This window comes from Bison bison, unplaced genomic scaffold (assembly GCF_000754665.1).
Source record: "Bison bison bison isolate TAMUID 2011002044 unplaced genomic scaffold, Bison_UMD1.0 scf7180017864035, whole genome shotgun sequence".
NCBI classification, from domain to species: domain Eukaryota; kingdom Metazoa; phylum Chordata; class Mammalia; order Artiodactyla; family Bovidae; genus Bison; species Bison bison.
This window is the reverse complement of record NW_011494607.1, coordinates 18,987,953-19,005,539: the sequence shown is the minus strand read 5'-3', so window position 1 is coordinate 19,005,539 and position 17,587 is coordinate 18,987,953. Positions and strand designations below refer to the sequence as shown.

The 17,587-nt window shown below is 36.7% G+C and overlaps 1 protein-coding gene across 1 annotated transcript in view; it reads left to right on the top strand.

Moving 5' to 3' along the window:
- The first annotated feature begins 2,124 nt into the window (after positions 1-2,124).
- COQ3 (coenzyme Q3 methyltransferase) overlaps positions 2,125-17,587 on the top strand; it is a 24,596-nt gene continuing 9,133 nt past the window's right edge. The window contains exons 1-4 of the mRNA XM_010834736.1: positions 2,125-2,879; positions 12,471-12,597; positions 14,128-14,280; positions 16,585-16,684. Of these exons, the coding sequence (XP_010833038.1) occupies positions 2,771-2,879; positions 12,471-12,597; positions 14,128-14,280; positions 16,585-16,684 (489 nt within the window). The 5' untranslated portion in view covers positions 2,125-2,770. The remainder of the gene's footprint in view (positions 2,880-12,470; positions 12,598-14,127; positions 14,281-16,584; positions 16,685-17,587) is intronic.

Sequence of the window (17,587 nt, the reverse complement as noted above, 5' to 3'; positions counted from 1 at the left end):
TTCTGGCTACGATATGCACATTTTTGTTCATTTAAGATATGAACTAGAGCCAAAAGTAGTATTTGACAGTTTGGTTTACTCTGCCATAATATACCAGCTTATCATTTAAAATCTGTAGATAGTTTTAAAAGCATAGTCTTAATGTATATGATTACTAGTAAATATATCAGTGTTAGATATTTGGGTTTTCAGTTTAGAAAATTCATCATTTCATTGACATGTAATGAAGTATGTTTACCTTGAGTCGTAAGATTTTATAAAAAATAGGGCTTCCATGATTTGGGATGTGAATGCTAAAACTTATATATAAATTAATTAGATGTGTAATTTGGTTATGAAATCTTTTCTAAAATGACACCACCAGAAAATTAATAGATTAATTTTTTGAGATAATTATTTGTCTGGATTGGTTAATAAAAATCTGTCTTAAGAGGTTTTCTTTTAAAATATTTCTAGTGTATTAATAATCATACTTGTTTTTGTGTAATGGGGATAAACCACACCATTAAGAGAATAAAATGTAATTTGGAAGAGGTAATTATAAGATTTGTTTCAGGCCCCTAAGTATAAATAAAGACTGGTGTGGAATTTCAGTGTACATGTTTCCTACCCTTGTAAAATGTCTTTTTTAAAAAGCATCTATTTCTAATGGTATAATACATAATAGTTAAACTTTCCAAAAGTTATCTATTTTTTAATGTCTGAGTTACTCTTTTTCTTCGAAGAAAGACATGAACTATAAATAGTAGTTATAAATTATTAAAGTTTCTAACCTGTACAAAGCATGGTGTAGTGGAAATAGATTCATTTGGATTGTCCTGGCTCTGCTTCTTGATGGTTTTGGGCAAATCACTTAATCACTGTGGAACTCATTTTTTTAAACTATATAAGGTCTTAAACACTTCTAGTCCTTAAGTTCTTCAGTTTTAAGTAGAATTTGTAATGTCTAAACCTAAAGGAGAAGATGGGCTTAAAATAACTTCATAGCCCTTAAAATAACTCATGTGTGATGAGTTACATTTATACCCTAAAGGTTTATTAGGTGTCACCCACAGGGTTTTCCTATTTCCTATTTTGATTTTGGTAATATGAAGATAAAATTACCCTGAGTTACCAATTTGTATGGAAATTTATAAATACAGAAATTTACCAATTAAACCTGAGTGGATGTAGTAGAGTTATTTCAAAGAGATAAAGCTGTTCCCTGTAAGGGAGAACTTTACCCTTAACTTGAGTTTTAAAAGTTTATATAAAGTTATAAAATTGAATTTCAAAATATTAAATAGATTTTTAGTTTTATAGCAAAATAAACTGTAGATTCTAGTTTACAGTATGGGTGAGACCATGGAGATGATCTGGGAAATAACTCCAAGGACAACCATACATCACATAGCTGCTAGTCCTTCCAGCACAACTTGTGTTTAAGCATCATTGGAAAAGCCTTTTGTTGATACTTGTAGAGGAAAATTCTGTAAGCTAGTTTTGCTTAACTGAAGCAAACCAGTGGGTGTTCAAGAGACTTTGTTTCCTCTTGGTATTAAGGCAAATCACTGCCTTTGTTGTCGAACTGATGTGAAAGCAAACTCACTTTACTTTTTCCTGGGATCTCACTCCAGCAAATAAAACACATGCTAATAAATGTTCTTTTGTGCAGAGCTTTCTGCCTTCAGTTGGGAGAGAGATTGAGAAGGGAGCTCTGAAGACAACTGATAAATTTGCGACCACTTAGGAGGTAGTCAATATTTTACTAAGAAGCCATAAGGAAAAGGCCATTACTGAGCAGTAGATTTCACTAATTCACCAATCTGACTCTGTCGGTAAAAAATGTGCAGTGATTTTTTTTTTTTGCCTTTAATGTTGGAAATTTAGCATTGTTCTTACCCAAGGAAAGGCTGTTGCTGCTGCTGCTAAGTCGCTTCAGTCGTGTCCGACTCTCTGCGACCCCATAGACAGCAGCCCACCAGGGTCCCCCGTCCCTGGGATTCTCCAGGCAAGAACACTGGAGTGGGTTGTCATTTCCTTTTCCAATGCATGAAAGTGAAAGTGAAGTCGCTCAGTCGTGTCCGACTCTTAGCGACCCCATGGACTGCAGCCCACCAGGCTCCTCCATCCATGGGATTTTCCAGGCAAGAGTACTGGAGTGGGGTGCCATTGCCTCCTCCGAGGAAAGGCTGTTACACAGAAGTAAAATGTAAATGATTGCCTGTTCTAATTCTTAAGTGAAGTTGCCTAGCCTGAGTGACTTAACCGTTCCCTGCTACATACTGTGTGCCCTGTCTGGAATATTATCAGGTCACTCACGGAAAATAAAATTTTCAATTTAGATTTCGGGCCCTCTGACATTTGAGTGCCTTGAAAGGGGGAACAATATTCCCCTTAAGAAAGAAATGCTTCGGACCTTTTGTGATTCTCTTAGGGTCAGTGTCTTCTAGATAGGAGTATAAATGTCCTTGGGAGACATCTGTTAAGTATGAAATAATTAGAGCTATACAGGAATAAAAGCTAGCTCATGCAGCTCTAAGTGGCTGCTTGAAGGTGGTCTGATGGCTGCTTTGAGAGGTCATATAGGATTAGGCATAGTGAAACATGAGAATGCAAGCGTTCTATAGTCTAACTGAAAGCCTAGTTTGACATTGAACGTGAACACTAATTACAGCCACACATCTATAATATCCACCACAGTGACCATGACTAAGATGCCTCTCGGAACCTTTCTGTTGAGGATCTTTTGTGGGAGGGACCGGAAGAGAGGCGGATCCGTTCTGTCGTGATGTGGGGAGGAAGCAAGCTAAGCTCCTCCGGGAGTCGATTTTTAGGAGGACTTCGATCGGGATTCCAGAGCACACAGGTTGACTCTTCTCGCTTAACTACGTCGGCGGGTGAGTGTGTGTATGTTTGTGTGTGTTTCGCGCTCACGAAGCCCTTGGAGCGGACAGATTGTTCTGCGCAGACGCGGTAGAGGACGGCCCGCTGGGTTCCGCACGGGTTGCGCCAAAAATCTGTGTCTTCGGTGGTAGTCCTTCTTGTGTGTTGAACGCCCGGCCTAGGCTCTTACCCTCCCTTTCCCAGAGGCTGGGAAAAGTAGCTGAAGACTAGTGGTCCTGGCGGAGGCGAGCGAAGGCCACGCGGTCTGCCGCCGTATATTCAGTGACCTTTGTCTTATTTGAGCTCCTTCCCTAGTAGCCGGCGACAACTGTGTTGCTGGAGTCGCAGGGTCTTTGGCTTTTTTCTTTTGCCTCAGCGGGAAAGGACACCAACTGTGTTATAGTTATTGATCGTCTTGTATTTGTGTTTTATTTGCACATATCTTGCCCCTCCCCCCTTTTTCCCAGAGTATAAGGCAGCTATTCTGTTTTTTGATGAATAGGTTAATTCAACAAACTGCGAAAATAAGATTAAAAAAATAACTCACTGAACCTGATGCTTGTAGAAGACAGTTTGATTATTTAACTCCCAGTATTAACCAGAAGGTTAAGTTCATCCTTTGCATGAAACTCATTTAACAAATAGCCTATGTGAGGCACTGAATTTTAAAGAAGTGATAGCTAAAGGTCATTTTAATAAAATGTTAGTTGGAGCTAAGATCAGGTTATAAAGAACAAAAACTGGGAAACTTAAAGGCCTCCAGCAGAATTGAGAAGTTGTGGAAGTTCTCTGGTGGCCTAGTGATTAGGATCCCAGTGTTTCACTGCCGTGGACAGGGTTCAATCCCTGGTAGAGGACTGAAATTCCACAAGCTGTGAGCCAAGCAGTTAAAAAAAAAAAAAAAAAGGTGTTACTGTCAATACAGTGAAAAGTAATGCTGCCTGAATAAAAATCATAGTTTAAATCAAAGTGAAGCCACGTGGTAAATGATTAAATGTAGTGTTAAAAAGGTGAAGACCTAAATAGATGTTTCTCTGAGGAAGACATTTGGGTGACCCACCATATGAAAAGCTCAGTATTGCTAATTATTCAGTTCAGTTCTATCGCTCAGTTGTGTGCGACTCTTCCCGACCCCATGAACCACAGCACACCCCGCCTCCCTGTCCATCACCAACTCCTGGAGTTCACCCAAACTCATGTCCATTGAGTTGGTGATGCCATCCAACCATCTCATCCTCTGTCGTCCCCTTCTCCTGCCCTCCATCTTTCCCAGCATCAGGGTCTTTTCCAGTGAATCAGCTCTTCACATCAGGTGGACAAAGTGTTGGAGTTTCAGCTTCAGCATCAGTCCTTCCAATCAATATTCAGGACTGATTTTCTTTAGGATGGACTGGTTGGATCTTGCAGTCCAAGGGACTCTAAACAACACCACAGTTCAAAAGCAACAATTCTTCAGTGCTCAGCTTTTTTTATAGTCCAACTATCACATCCATACATGACCACTGGAAAAACCATAACCTTGACTAGACAGACCTTTGTTGGCAAAGTAATGTCTCTGCTTTTTAATATGCTATCTAGGTTGGTCATAACTTTCCTTCCAAGGAGTAAGCGTCTTTTAATTTCATGGCTGCAGTCACTATCTGCAGTGATTTTGGGACCCTAAAAAATAAGATCAGCCACTGTTTCCACTGTTTCCTCATCTATCTGCCATGAAGTCATGGGACTGGATGCCATGATCTTAGTTTTCTGAATGTTGAGCTTTAAGCCAACTTTTTCACTCTCCTCTTTCACTTTCATCAAGAGGCTCTTTAGTTCTTCACTTTCTGCCCTAAGGGTGGTGTCATCTGCATATCTGAGGTTATTAATATTTCTCCCAGCAATCTTGATTCCAGCTTGTGCTTATTCCAGCCCAGCGTTTCTCATGATGTACTCTGCATATAAGTTAAATAAACAGGGTGACAATATACAGCCTTGACGTACTCCTTTTCCTATTTGGAACCAGTCTGTTGTTCCATATGATCTTGCATATGGGTTGAGGGGTTTCAGTGTCAGCAGGATGATCAGGGATGAAATGATGTACTTGAACGTGGACGAGATGAAGGAGTGAGGTGTGTTGATAACCTGGAAAAGATATGCGACAGCAGCAGTTGTAAAGACCCTGAGGTGGAGGCATGTCTGTTGTGTTCAAAGAGCAACAAGGACCCTGCAATTCCACTTCTGGGCATTTATATGGAGAAAAACTTGATCTGAAAAGAAACATGCACCCTATTTTTCATAGCAGCACTGTTTCAATAGCTAAGATGTGGAAACAGACTAAGTGTCCTTTGACAGATGAACAGAAAAAGATGTGGTATATATACACAATGCAGTGTTATTCAGCCTTTAAAAAAATAATGCCATTTGCAGAAACATAGATGGACCTAGAGATTGTCAAACAGTGAAGTAAGTCAGACAGAGAAAGACAAACATCACATGATACTATTTATATGTGGAATCTGAAAAATTATATAAATGAAACTTATTTACAATACAGAAATAGACTCACAGACATAGAAAACAAACTTACAGTTACCAAAAGGGATAGCAGGAGTGGGGTAGGAGGGAATCAGTAATGAGTTTGGAATTAACATATACACACTAATATATGTTTTATATATATATAAAAAATAGAAAAACAATAGGAACCTACTATATACCACAGAGAACTATATTCAGTATCTTGTAATAACCTATAATGGAAAAGAATCTGTAAAAGAATGTGTATATGTTCATATGTGTGTATATATACATACATCTGAGTCACTGTCTGTACACCTGAAACGAAGACAATATGGTAAATTAACTACATGTCAATTTTAAAAACAGTAAAAAAAAAAACAACTACAAATCAGCTTGTATTATGAACTTGGAGATATACAGCAAGAATAGAGATATATTAAAATTTTAGCAGTGATTATGTGAAGTGGAGTTGGTGATCTATGATTTTATCATTCTTTATATACTTTTTGTAATTTTTCAGTAAGTATGTCTTTTATAATCAGAAATTTAGAAAACATACAGTGTAAACATTTCCAATTTTGGGGATTGGACATAAAAGAAATAGATATTTGGGGTCAGGGAAACTTCTTAAACGAGGTATTTAAGAAGCTGTCTTAAAGTTGTCCAGTTGTAGGAGTTGGAGTGGCCAGAAGACCAGCTTGACTATCTGTGAGGAGGTTTCTCAGAAACTGCAAGGTGTTGCTTGAGAAGTATGGTGTGGATAAAGGGCTACAAGTGAGGGCAGAGAATGGCCAGGGATAAGACAGGAGACATTGTAGGTCATGACAAGTACATGAAAGACCACACACACCTCCTGGGATTGACTTTATCTTGAAGAAGTGGGAAATTACTAAAGGAATAACATAATCAGACTTGTTTTTAAGAAATAACACTTGGCATCTGTGTAGAAAGTGGAGTGGAGGCTCAGGGAGGCCTAAGAGTAATCTAGACAGTGACGAATGCTGGAACTACAGCATTGGCAGGTAAAGGGCTTCTGCACTGTTAGTTAAGTACCCGAGAAGTGCTGATAAATGACTTTTTGAATAAATAAAATAAAAATTTCCCTATTCCTTTGAAATTTCAAATACCAGAATGTCACAGTTTCAAGATAAAGAAGGAATTGATATGGGACTTCCCTGGTGGTCCAATGGCCAAGACTCCAAGCTCCTAGTGCAGGGGGCCTGGGTTTGATCCCTGGTCAAGGAACTAGATCCTGCAGGCTGCAACTAAAGATTACTCATGCCATGATTAAGACTCAGCACAGCCAAATAACTCTTTTTTTAAAAGAAGGAATTGTTAGCATCTGTTAATACAAACTTGATTAGTTTCTCTCAGTTATGGCTAAGCGATTTTTAAGGCTGTTAAGAATTCTGGCCATACTGATGACTGAAGGCCTAATTATCTAGAAATGAGATGGGGTGAGAGGGAGATAGGGGTCATCACTGGCTAGAGAGCAAGGACTACATTAAAGTCTTTGAGGCTCAGTTTCATGATAATACCTTATACAGTTGACCCTTGAACAATACAAGTTTGAATTGCACCAGTTTTCTTAAATGCAGATTTTTTTTCCAATAAATATGTACTCCAGTTACCACACTGTCTGAGGTTGGTTAAATTCAGGCATGTAGGATGGCAGATACAGAAGGCTGTCAACAAAGTTACACCTGGGTTTTTGACTGCGTGCATGCCTTGGCACCCATAACCCCCAAGTTGTTCAAGGGTCAACTGGAAATTCTTATCTATGTATCACAGTTTACATAATTCTCTTCTTTTTTAAAAATATTTTTGTGATGTGGACCACTTTTAAAGTCTTTATTGAATTTGTTACAATGTTGCTGCTGCTTTTTTTTTTTTTTTAACATTTTGATTTTTTGGCATTCCTTCCCCAACCAGGGATTGAACCCATGCCCCCTACATTGGAAGGCAAAGTCTTAACCTCTGGACCATCAGGAAAGTTCCACTTAATTCTCTAATAGCTCATTTACCTACCTAAAGAAATAAAGGAGTTGATAGTTGACCTGGGTCTTAAAAAGTAATACAGCTAGCAATGATGGAAGAGAGAATAACATGAGCAAAAGCCTAGAAACACACTTTTTTTTTTAGAACATTGAAGTTAATTTGGGCCAGACTGTAAAGTCCTATAAGACAAAATTTGAAAAACATAAAAATCTCAGGAGAAGAATGTTCGAGACTATGAAAAGGCAAGACATGAAATATAAATAACCATTTGTCTTAGTTCCACTACTACAACAAAATACCACAAACTAGGCGACTTATAAACAACAATATTATTTTTCACAGCCCTGGGGACGGCAGAGTCCAAAGTTTGGTGTCTGGTGAGTGCTCACACCCCTGGTTCATAGGTAGATCCTTTTTACTCTTTGCAGTCTTTTTATATAAGGGCACTAAATCTAGTCATGAAAGTTCCATCCTTAAGACCTAATCCTGCCCAAAGACCACCACCTAATACCATCACCTTGGGGGTCAGGATTTCAACATATGTATTTGGAGGGGCTATTCAGCCTGTAGCACTACTGGGGGCTTCCCTGGTGGCTCAGATGGTAAAGAATCTACCTGCAATGTAGAAGACCCAGGTTCAATCCCTGCGTCGGGGAGATCTCCTGGAGAAGGGAATGGCAACCCACACCAGTATTCTTACCTGGAGAATGCTATGGACAGAGGAACATGGCAAGCTATAGAGCCAGCACAACTAAGTGACTAACCCTTTGCCTGTAGCACCATTAAACTTAAAAAAAAGACACTTAACTTCACTCATGATAAAATGAAACTCTACTGAGATACCATTTTCACCTATTGGATTAGCAGAGATAAAAAAGTTTGATAATACATTGCATAGGTGGCTATCAACATATAATCAGTGTGGGAAAACCATCCCTAGTATCTCATATTACCCATGCAATTGCATTGGTTCAACATCTGTGAAGGAAATTACAAATTTATAAATACACATGCCAGTTGACACAACAATTCTTGGGGTTTTATATGCAGGTAGTCTCAAAAATGTATGAAGTTACCTGTGTAATTCAATCTTATGTTTTTGGAGTAGCACAAAATTAGAAATAGCCTAAACAAACATCCATTAGTAGAGCACTGCTTAAATACATGATGAAATATAGCCATACAGTGGATTACTGTGTAACTCTAAAAAAAGGAAGTTCTTATACGCTATTGTATAAAAAATCTTCAAGATACATCAGTACCTGAAAAGAGCAAGGTACAGAAGAATGAGTATACTGTGCTACAGTATTTTGTATAAAAGGAGAGAAGTGGATATACAAAGATAAACTATGTATAGAATATCTGGATGCTTACAAGCAAATCTAGTAACATTGGTTGCCTCTGGAGAGGAAAATTGGATAGATATATAGTCAGGAGTAGGAGAGTCATTTTGTAGCTTTTTAATTAAATTTTATTTTGAAATAATTAGACTCATAAGAAGTTACAAAAATAATACAGAGAATTTCCGTATGCCCTTCACCCATTTCCTCAGTGATAACATCTTACACAACCATATTATTGGGCTGGCAAAAAAAGTTTGTTAGGACTTCTACTACATTGTATGGAAAAATCCAAATGAACTTTTTGGCCAATACAATACGTTGTCAGAGCCAGGAAATTGACATTGGTATGATACCATTAACTAAACTACAGTCCTTATTTGGATTTCACCACCTTAACATGTGCTCCTTGGGTCTGTGTGTGTTTGTGTCACTACGCATAGAGATTTGTGTAATAATCACCACAATCAGGATTTGGAACTGTCCCATAATCACAACAAAAGTCCTGGTACTGCTACATTATAGTCAGATCCTACCAGCAGCCTTAAACCTTGATCTGTTTTCTGTTACATTATATTATTTCCATTATAATTTAGCCATTTCAAGAGTTTTATATGAATGGAATCATACAATATATGCATTTGGAAAAAATTGTTCTGTACTCAGCATAAATACCCTTGAAATCCATCCAACTTTCTGCATATATCTATAGTTAACTCCTCTTGATTTCTTAGTAGTATTTCATGATATGAATATGCCACAGTTTGTTTAACCATTCACCTACTATATGATATTTTGATTGTTTCCAGTTTGGGGCTGTTATGGATTAAGTTTGGAGAAGGCAATGGCACCCCACTCCAGTACTCCTGCCTGGAAAATCTCATGGACGGAGGAGCCTGGTAGGCTGCAGTCCATGGGGTCGCCAAGAGTCGGACACGACTGAAGTGACTTAGCAGCAGCAGCAGCATGGATTAAGTTGCTATGAAAATTGATGTACAGGTTTTTGTGTGGATTAAATTTTTACTTCTCTGGGATAAATGCGCAGGAATGCAATTGCTAAGCTGCAAGATAAATATGTTTAACTTTATTGAAAACTGCTAAACTCCTTTTCATGGTGTCTGTACCATTTTACATTCCTACTAGCAATATATAAGAGATCCAGTTTTTCATATCTTTGTCCACACCTGGTCATATCAAGGATGGTTAAATTTTAGCCAATTTGAGAGGTATGTAGTGGCTTTCATTTGTATTCTTCTAATGGCTATTGATACTTAATATCTCTTTATGTGCTTATTTGCATCTGTATATCCTCTTCTAAGCATAGAAGAATTGATGCTTTTGAACTGTGGTGTTGGAGAAGACTCTTGAGAGTCCCTTGGACTGCAAGGAGATCCAGCCAGTCCATCCTAAAGGAGATCAGTCCTGGGTGTTCATTGGAGGGACTGATGTTAAAGCTGAAACTCCAATACTTTGGCCACCTGATGCGGAGAGCTGACTCATTTGAAAAGACCCTGATGCTGGGAAAGACTGAGGGCAGGAGGAGAAGGGGACGACACAGGATGAGATGGTTGGATGGCATCACGGACTCAATGGACATGAGTTTGAGTAAACTCTGGGAGTTGGTGATGTACAGGGAGGCCTGGTGTGCTGCAGTCCATGGGGTCACAAAGAGTTGGACATGACTGAGCTACTGAACTAACTGACTGATCCTCTTTAATGAAATGTCTTTTTATACCCATTTTATAATACCCACACCCATTTTTTAACTGTATTGCTTATTGTGTTTTGTTTTTTCTGTGGGAGATTTGTGTTTGTTGTTTTTGTTGCATTTTACTGTTTACTGTTGAGTTTAGAGTATATATTCCAGATACCAGTTCTTTATGAGATATATGTTTTGCAAATATTTTCTCCCATTCTGTTGACTTGACTTTTCTTTTTCTTAACAAGGTGTTTTGCAGAGCATAAGTTTTGAATTTTGCTTAAATCCAATTTAATCAATATTTTCTTTTATGGATTGTGATTTTGGTGTGAGATATGAGAACTCTGTGTGTAACTCTAAGTCATGAAGATCTTAAAAGTTTTATAATTTTGCATTTATATCATTTTGAGTTCAGGTTTGTGTAAGATGTGAGATTTAGGTCAAAATTTTCTTTTTTGTTGAGGAAATCTAATTGTTTCAACATCATTTATTGAAAAGACCATTCTTCCTCCTTATACTGCTTTTGCACTGTTGTAAAAAAATCAGTTGGGTAAACTTTTTTTGGGGGGTGGGTCTGTCTTTGGACATTCTTTTCTTGCACTGATATTTGAGTCTGTGTCTCCTCCAATACCTCACTTCCTTGGTTACTGTAGCTCTATGATAAGTCCTAAAATTAGGTATTTGATTCTTGCAATTTTATTCACCTTTTCCAATATTGTTTTAGTTATTCTGTCTCTTTTGCCTTTTTATATAAATTTTAGAATCAGCTTGTTTATAAGTACCAAAAAAAGACTGTTGGAATTATGATAGAAATTGTGTTGAACATATAGATGAATTTGGGGAGGATTTATGTTGAATCTTCCACTCCATGAACATCGTATGTTTCATCATTTATTAGGTTATCTTTGGTTACAGACCTCTGAACATGTTTTGCTGGATTTATACAGCAATGGAAGTATTCTTTTTTGGACTGATTTTAAATGAAAGAACATTTTGAATTGTGCTTTCCAGTTGTTCATTGTTAATGTGTAGAAACCATTGACTTTTTTTGTTAAATTTGTAATGTCCTAGTAGTTTTCTTTGCTCTAAGGTCTATTTTGTTTAAATGTTTATTGAACAACTGAATGTTTTGCTGCAGAGTAATTCATGAAGTAGGCTCTTGTGTAAATTGGAACTTGTAAACTGGATAACTATTTATTTTCAGATATATATATACACATTATACATTATGTATATATTATATATATAATATGTATACATTATATGTATATATGCACATTTTTTTCCTCTGTAAAGAGTATTGAGCATATGTATAAATCAATTTCATGTAGCTAATGTGAAAGTGAGAGAATTTGAATTAGTTTTGATAAATAATCTCAAAATTAATATTGGGGCTTCCCTGGTGGCTCAGAGGTTAAAGAGTCTGCCTGCAATGCAGGAGACCTGGGTTCGATCCCTGGGTCAGGAAGATCCCCTGGAGAAGGAAATGGCAAACCACTCCAGTATTCTTGCCTGGAGAATCCCATGGACGGAGGAGCCTGGTGGGCCACAATCCACGGGGTTGCAAAGAGTTGGACATGACTGAGCGACTATATATACATATGTATACATTATATATATGTGCACATTTTTTTCCTCTGTAAAGAGTATTGAGCATATGTATAAATCAATTTCATGTAGCTAACATGAAAGTGAGATAATTTGAACTAGTTTTGATAAATAATCTCAAAATTAATATTACTCTAGCTTAAAAGGTAATGTAGTTTTAATTTGAATGTAATTTTTAATAATTTTTTACAGCATTATGTGGATATAAAAGCAAATGCATGAAAAACTTTAACACAGGCATTACTTATTTTTGCTAATTATAATTTCAGGAATGTCTGATTAGAGTTAGATAGCAGACTGCAAGATTTTTTTTTATATAATTTAGAATAAAATACAAAATTAAGAAAAAACCCCTTTTGTTTGTCAATTGTAATACAAGATTACCATATAAAATAGTTTCTTCAGTTACACACATATCAGGGATTCACACTGTACAATGACATATAGTTTTCTTTTTTCAGTTTATCCAAAGAATCAGCTCAGTTGGATTCTACAAATCAAACCATGGGTTTTCAATGAAAACAGAATCATGTGGTTCAAATCCTATAGCATAACTTTTGCCTGCCTGAATTGGATGAAAAGTTATAGGTAAGTTTATTCATTACTGTGGCAAATATTTACACAATTATGTATAATAATTATTTTGTATTGATTGTGTTTAATAAACTATCAGTATAGCTCATGTGGTTTGATTAAGGTTGATTAAGATGCTTAGTCACTCAGAGGTGTCCAACCCTTTGCAACCCTATGGACTTAGCCCACCAGGCTCCTCCGTCCGTGGGATTCTCCAGGCAAGAATACTGGAGTGGGTTGTCACGTCCTTCTCCAAGGGATCTTCCCAACCCAGGGATCGAACCCAGGTCTCCCGCGTTGCAGGTGGATTCTTTACCATCTGAGCCACCAGGAAAGGCCTTAAGGTAGCTTTTGTTTATTTAAATATTCTTATTTTTCCAACAAATTTTAAATTTGAAAAATTTCAAACCCGCAGAAAATTTGGATATAGTATAAATCCAGTGCTCACTTTTCATCCATATTCAGTGATAGCTTTCATTTTTAATTTAAGACTATATTACTTGGAGAACTACTTTTACTTCCTCGTAATATCCTTATGACAAGACACAAATAACAGTGCTTAAATCATAAATGTTTTGGGTGCAACATAAATATATAGTGGTTAAGTATACATTCTAGATAGTAAGATTGAATCAAAGTAATATCTTCATGTATTCACATATTATAAACCAGTTTCTAACCTTGTGAAAAATATTGCTTAGAGTTAAGATATGAGCTCTGTTTTCCAAATGCATGCTTCTACTTCTCATAAATGAATGAGTTCCTTTGAGATTGGATGTCTGTAAAATCATTCTTGATCAACTGAGCAACCACCTGCTATTCTCTATTGTAAGTTAATCCTTCACTACCCAGGCTTTGCATGAAGCATGAAAAAGAGGGTAATATTCATAAGATAATGTTAAAGAAAAGTGACATTTAATTCTTAAAAGGATAGTGAGTAATCAGTATAGAATGTACTCTGTGTAGCTAAGAAAAACAAAGTACAAATTTAAATGTCATTACCAATGCTAACCTAACAACCTATTCTGTTACCCAAGAACCTCTGGGGGATTTTTCTATCATGTGCTTTGATATGGGACCTGGTGTAGTGTCTGTGTGATCCCTATTTAGTCCCTATTTGATCCCATTTGATTTAAAAAAAATTTAGGTGAACTGTATATTCTTCTAGCCCTTCCCCTTCAGATTATTTATTTGACAGATGTTTCCTGAGCACCCACTATGTTTCAGAAACTGTGATCAGTAAATAGTTACTACTACTACTCCACTACTACAGCTGCTACTATTATGTGCCCCAAAAGTCCAAGTTTTATAAAGTTTCATTTTTGTTGTAACTTACTTTGAAAGCAAATTAATTTGTTTTATATATATATATATATATATGCACTGTAATTATAAGAAAACTTGTTTTGAAATATCAGAAAATGAACAATATATGTGTTTAGAATCTAATAAATTATAAATTAGAGTATCTTTCTACTTAATATATCCCATGCTGCATCTTTTTAAATGGTAATTTTTGCCTGGCTCTTCTTAATGACCTCTTAGGCTCCCTTGGACAAGACCGTACAGTACTTCACGGACCACTGTAGACAGGAATGAGGTGAAGACCTTCCTGGCCCTGGCTCACAGGTGGTGGGACGAGCAAGGAGTATATGCACCTCTTCATTCTATGAATGACCTGAGGGTGCCGTTCATTAGGTAACAACCCAGAAATTCTAGGCCTTTTAAAATACAGCTCTTTTCAATAATTCATTTTCTTTCAAGTTCATTTGTCTCTTGGTTTATGCCTAGGTTCAAAGAACATTGCATTTTACGTTTGCTTTGGAAATTAGGAGGATTCTCTTCAGTGTCCATTATTCAAAACTATTAATTTTTTTTATAACACCACTTAAATTCTAGACTACTTTCATAAATGAACTAGAAGTATTTTTGGTTATTATCAAATTAATTAGAATTAAATCCATATGAAAAGGAATTATGATCCTATGGCATCAAGGTCATTTTATAGCATCTTTGACATTTAGGAAGTTTGATAAAAGGAATGCTACTTAGAAAGTTCAATTCAACAAATTTTTTGAGAACTTAACCTTGTACAGAGCTTGGGGTCTAGACTCTGTAAGAGTATAAGAGCTGCTGAGGTATTCATCATTCAAAACATAGTTCATGTATTTCAGGAACTTAGAGTTTGCTAGGGCAAGGGTTCATCAGAACCCACCTATCACAAAATTGCTTATTCGTTCTTCTGTCCATGTCTTTATTCATTCATTAAACATTTTTCAGTAGCCGATAGGGCAAAGCTCTGTGATCGACCCAGAATATCAGATCAGACTGCCCTTAAGGAACTTCCTGACTGGTTTTGCTGGTTGATATTAGTGCAGCAAGAAGGAAACTACTGGCGTGTTTTTGCTACCACTGAATTAGCGGATCCAGGAACACTAAGGCAGAGAAAAGCAGAAATGTCATTCTGTTAAGCTCAATCAGTGGTTCTCAAGATTAGCCCTGGACTAGCAACATCAGTATCACCTGTGATTTTGTTAGAAATACAAAATTCTCAGGTCTCATGAGGGACCTACTGCTTTGGGGGTCAGCAGTCTGTGTTTTTGGAGAAGGCAATGGCACCCCACTCCAGTACTCTTGCCTGGAAAATCCCATGGACGGAGGAGCCTGGTGGGCTGCAGTCCATGGGGTCGCTAAGAGTAGGACACAACTGAGCGACTTCACTTTGACTTTTCATTTTCATGCATTGGAAAAGGAAATGGCAACCCACTCCAGTATTCTTGCCTAGAGAATCCTAGGGACGGGGCAGCCTGGTGGGCTGCTGTCTGTGGGGTCGCACAGAGTCGGACATGACTGAGGTGACTTAGCAGCGGCAGCAGTCTGTGTTTTAGGAAACTTTCCAGATGATTCTGATGCACACTTAGCTTGAGAACCACTCTATTCCAACCACTGTGACTCTCTTAGTGAAGACATCACACTAAATAAGACCATCCAGGGCAGTCCGAATTATGGTTAGAAGTGTATATTTTGTTCTAATCATAATTAAAACCATTGAAAGGGAGCAGTATGATTTGAATTATGATGTAAAGAAGTCATTTTGTCCAATGTGTGAAGAATAGATTGGACTTCATTTGAAATGGGTCCTTTCTTTTCTAACATTCCGGAGTTATCTCCTTAACCACTATGTAGGTTTTTCTTAGAAATCAACTAATTTGAATAGCAATAAAAGATATCCTAAGATGTCCTTATTACATAAAATATTTATTTTAATACAAGTATAATTAGAATTCCAACTATAAGTATAATTAGAATTCCAAGTGTAATTAGTAGTCCAACTTAAAAGTTTAGTTTGTGATATTTTGGCTACATGTATCTGTGTGTGTGTATGGGTGTATATATGTGTATGCTTACATTTGTGTATATGGGAAAGTATTATTATGATTATCTTAGAATTAAGTTTACTTGATTTGGATGCCTGTTTATGTGATCATAAAAACACCACTAACTTAGAAGATTAAAGGAGACTCAATTTAGAAGGGAATATAGACAAATTCTGAAAATACCTATCTCCAATCTGCTGCTTCTCAGCCCTGTAAAAATAGCCTATTTGTTGCTAATATGAAATGAATCTAGCAAATACTAACAGTGTAGCTAATAAATGTCTTAGGTGACATGATATCTCAAGTGAATAAAATTAGGTTAATCTAAATGAGATTGTTTTAAAAGGTTTTCTTTAGATTATTACTAAAGTAATAATTGAGTCATAATTATTACTAGATTATTTCAAGAGCTTTACTCTAAACCTCCTGCTTTTGATTACTAAAAATGTTTTATAAATTAAGCATAATATCATTTTATGCTGAAAATAAAAGATTTTTTACCCCCCAAATCAATAGTCTTAAATAGATTAAAAACAGTTTAATATTTCTTTGAAAATTATACACTTTTAAGACTTTATGGATAAAATTAATAATCTTTTTTTATGTATTTTGAATTTTTTTAAAGAGATAATCTTTTAAGAACAGTTGCTACTCACCAGCCAGGAAAACCTTTGTCTGGGATGAAGATTCTTGATGTTGGTTGTGGTGGTGGATTGTTAACAGAAGTAAGTGATTTACGGCTTTCTTGCCATTTTATCTGGGAAAAAAATTGAGATGTGGGTTTATGCCTCTTTTATCCTTTTTTTTTCCCACTTACTTTATTTATTCATTTTTGGCTGCACTGGGTCTTCACTGCTGCATGGGTTTTTCTCTAGTCGTGGTGAGCAGGGGCTACTCTCTAGTGCTGTGCAGGCTTCTCCCTGTGGTGGCTTCTCAGCACGGGCTCTAGGGCATGCGGGCCTCAGTAGTTGTGGCATGGGGGCTCCGTAGCTGCAATTCCCTGGCTCTAGAGCACAGGTTATGGCCCTCAGGCTTAGTCGTTCCAGGCCATGTGGGATTTTCCCAGATCAGGGATTGAACCCATGTCTCTTGCATTGGCAGGTAGATTCTTTCCCACTTAGCCACCAGGAAAGCCCCTCTTTTATCCTTTTAAGAAATAATACTGTTCATTTTTTAAAAATGGAAAAGTATAATGTTTTTAATATTTTTATGATTATAAAAGTAATACATGCTTTTTACTTCCTTAAAAGTATATAAATATTTCAGAAAAGTGTAGTGAGGAATTTTTTTTTTACACAAAAATGAAGCACTGATGAAAATAAATAAATGGGACCTAATTAAACTTAAAAGTTTTTTTACAACAAGGGAAACTATCATCAAGGCAAAAAGATAACCTACTAAATGGGAGAAAGTATTTGCAAATGATATGATTGATATGGGTTTAGTATCTGGTCCCATCACTTCATGGCAAATAGTTGGGGAAACAGTGGCTGACTTTTTTTTTCTGGGCTCCAAAATCACTGCAGATGGTGATTACAGCCATGAAATTAAAAGACGCTTGTTCCTTGGAAAGAAAGTTATGACCAACCTAGACAGCATATTAAAGAGCAGAGACATTACTGTGCCAA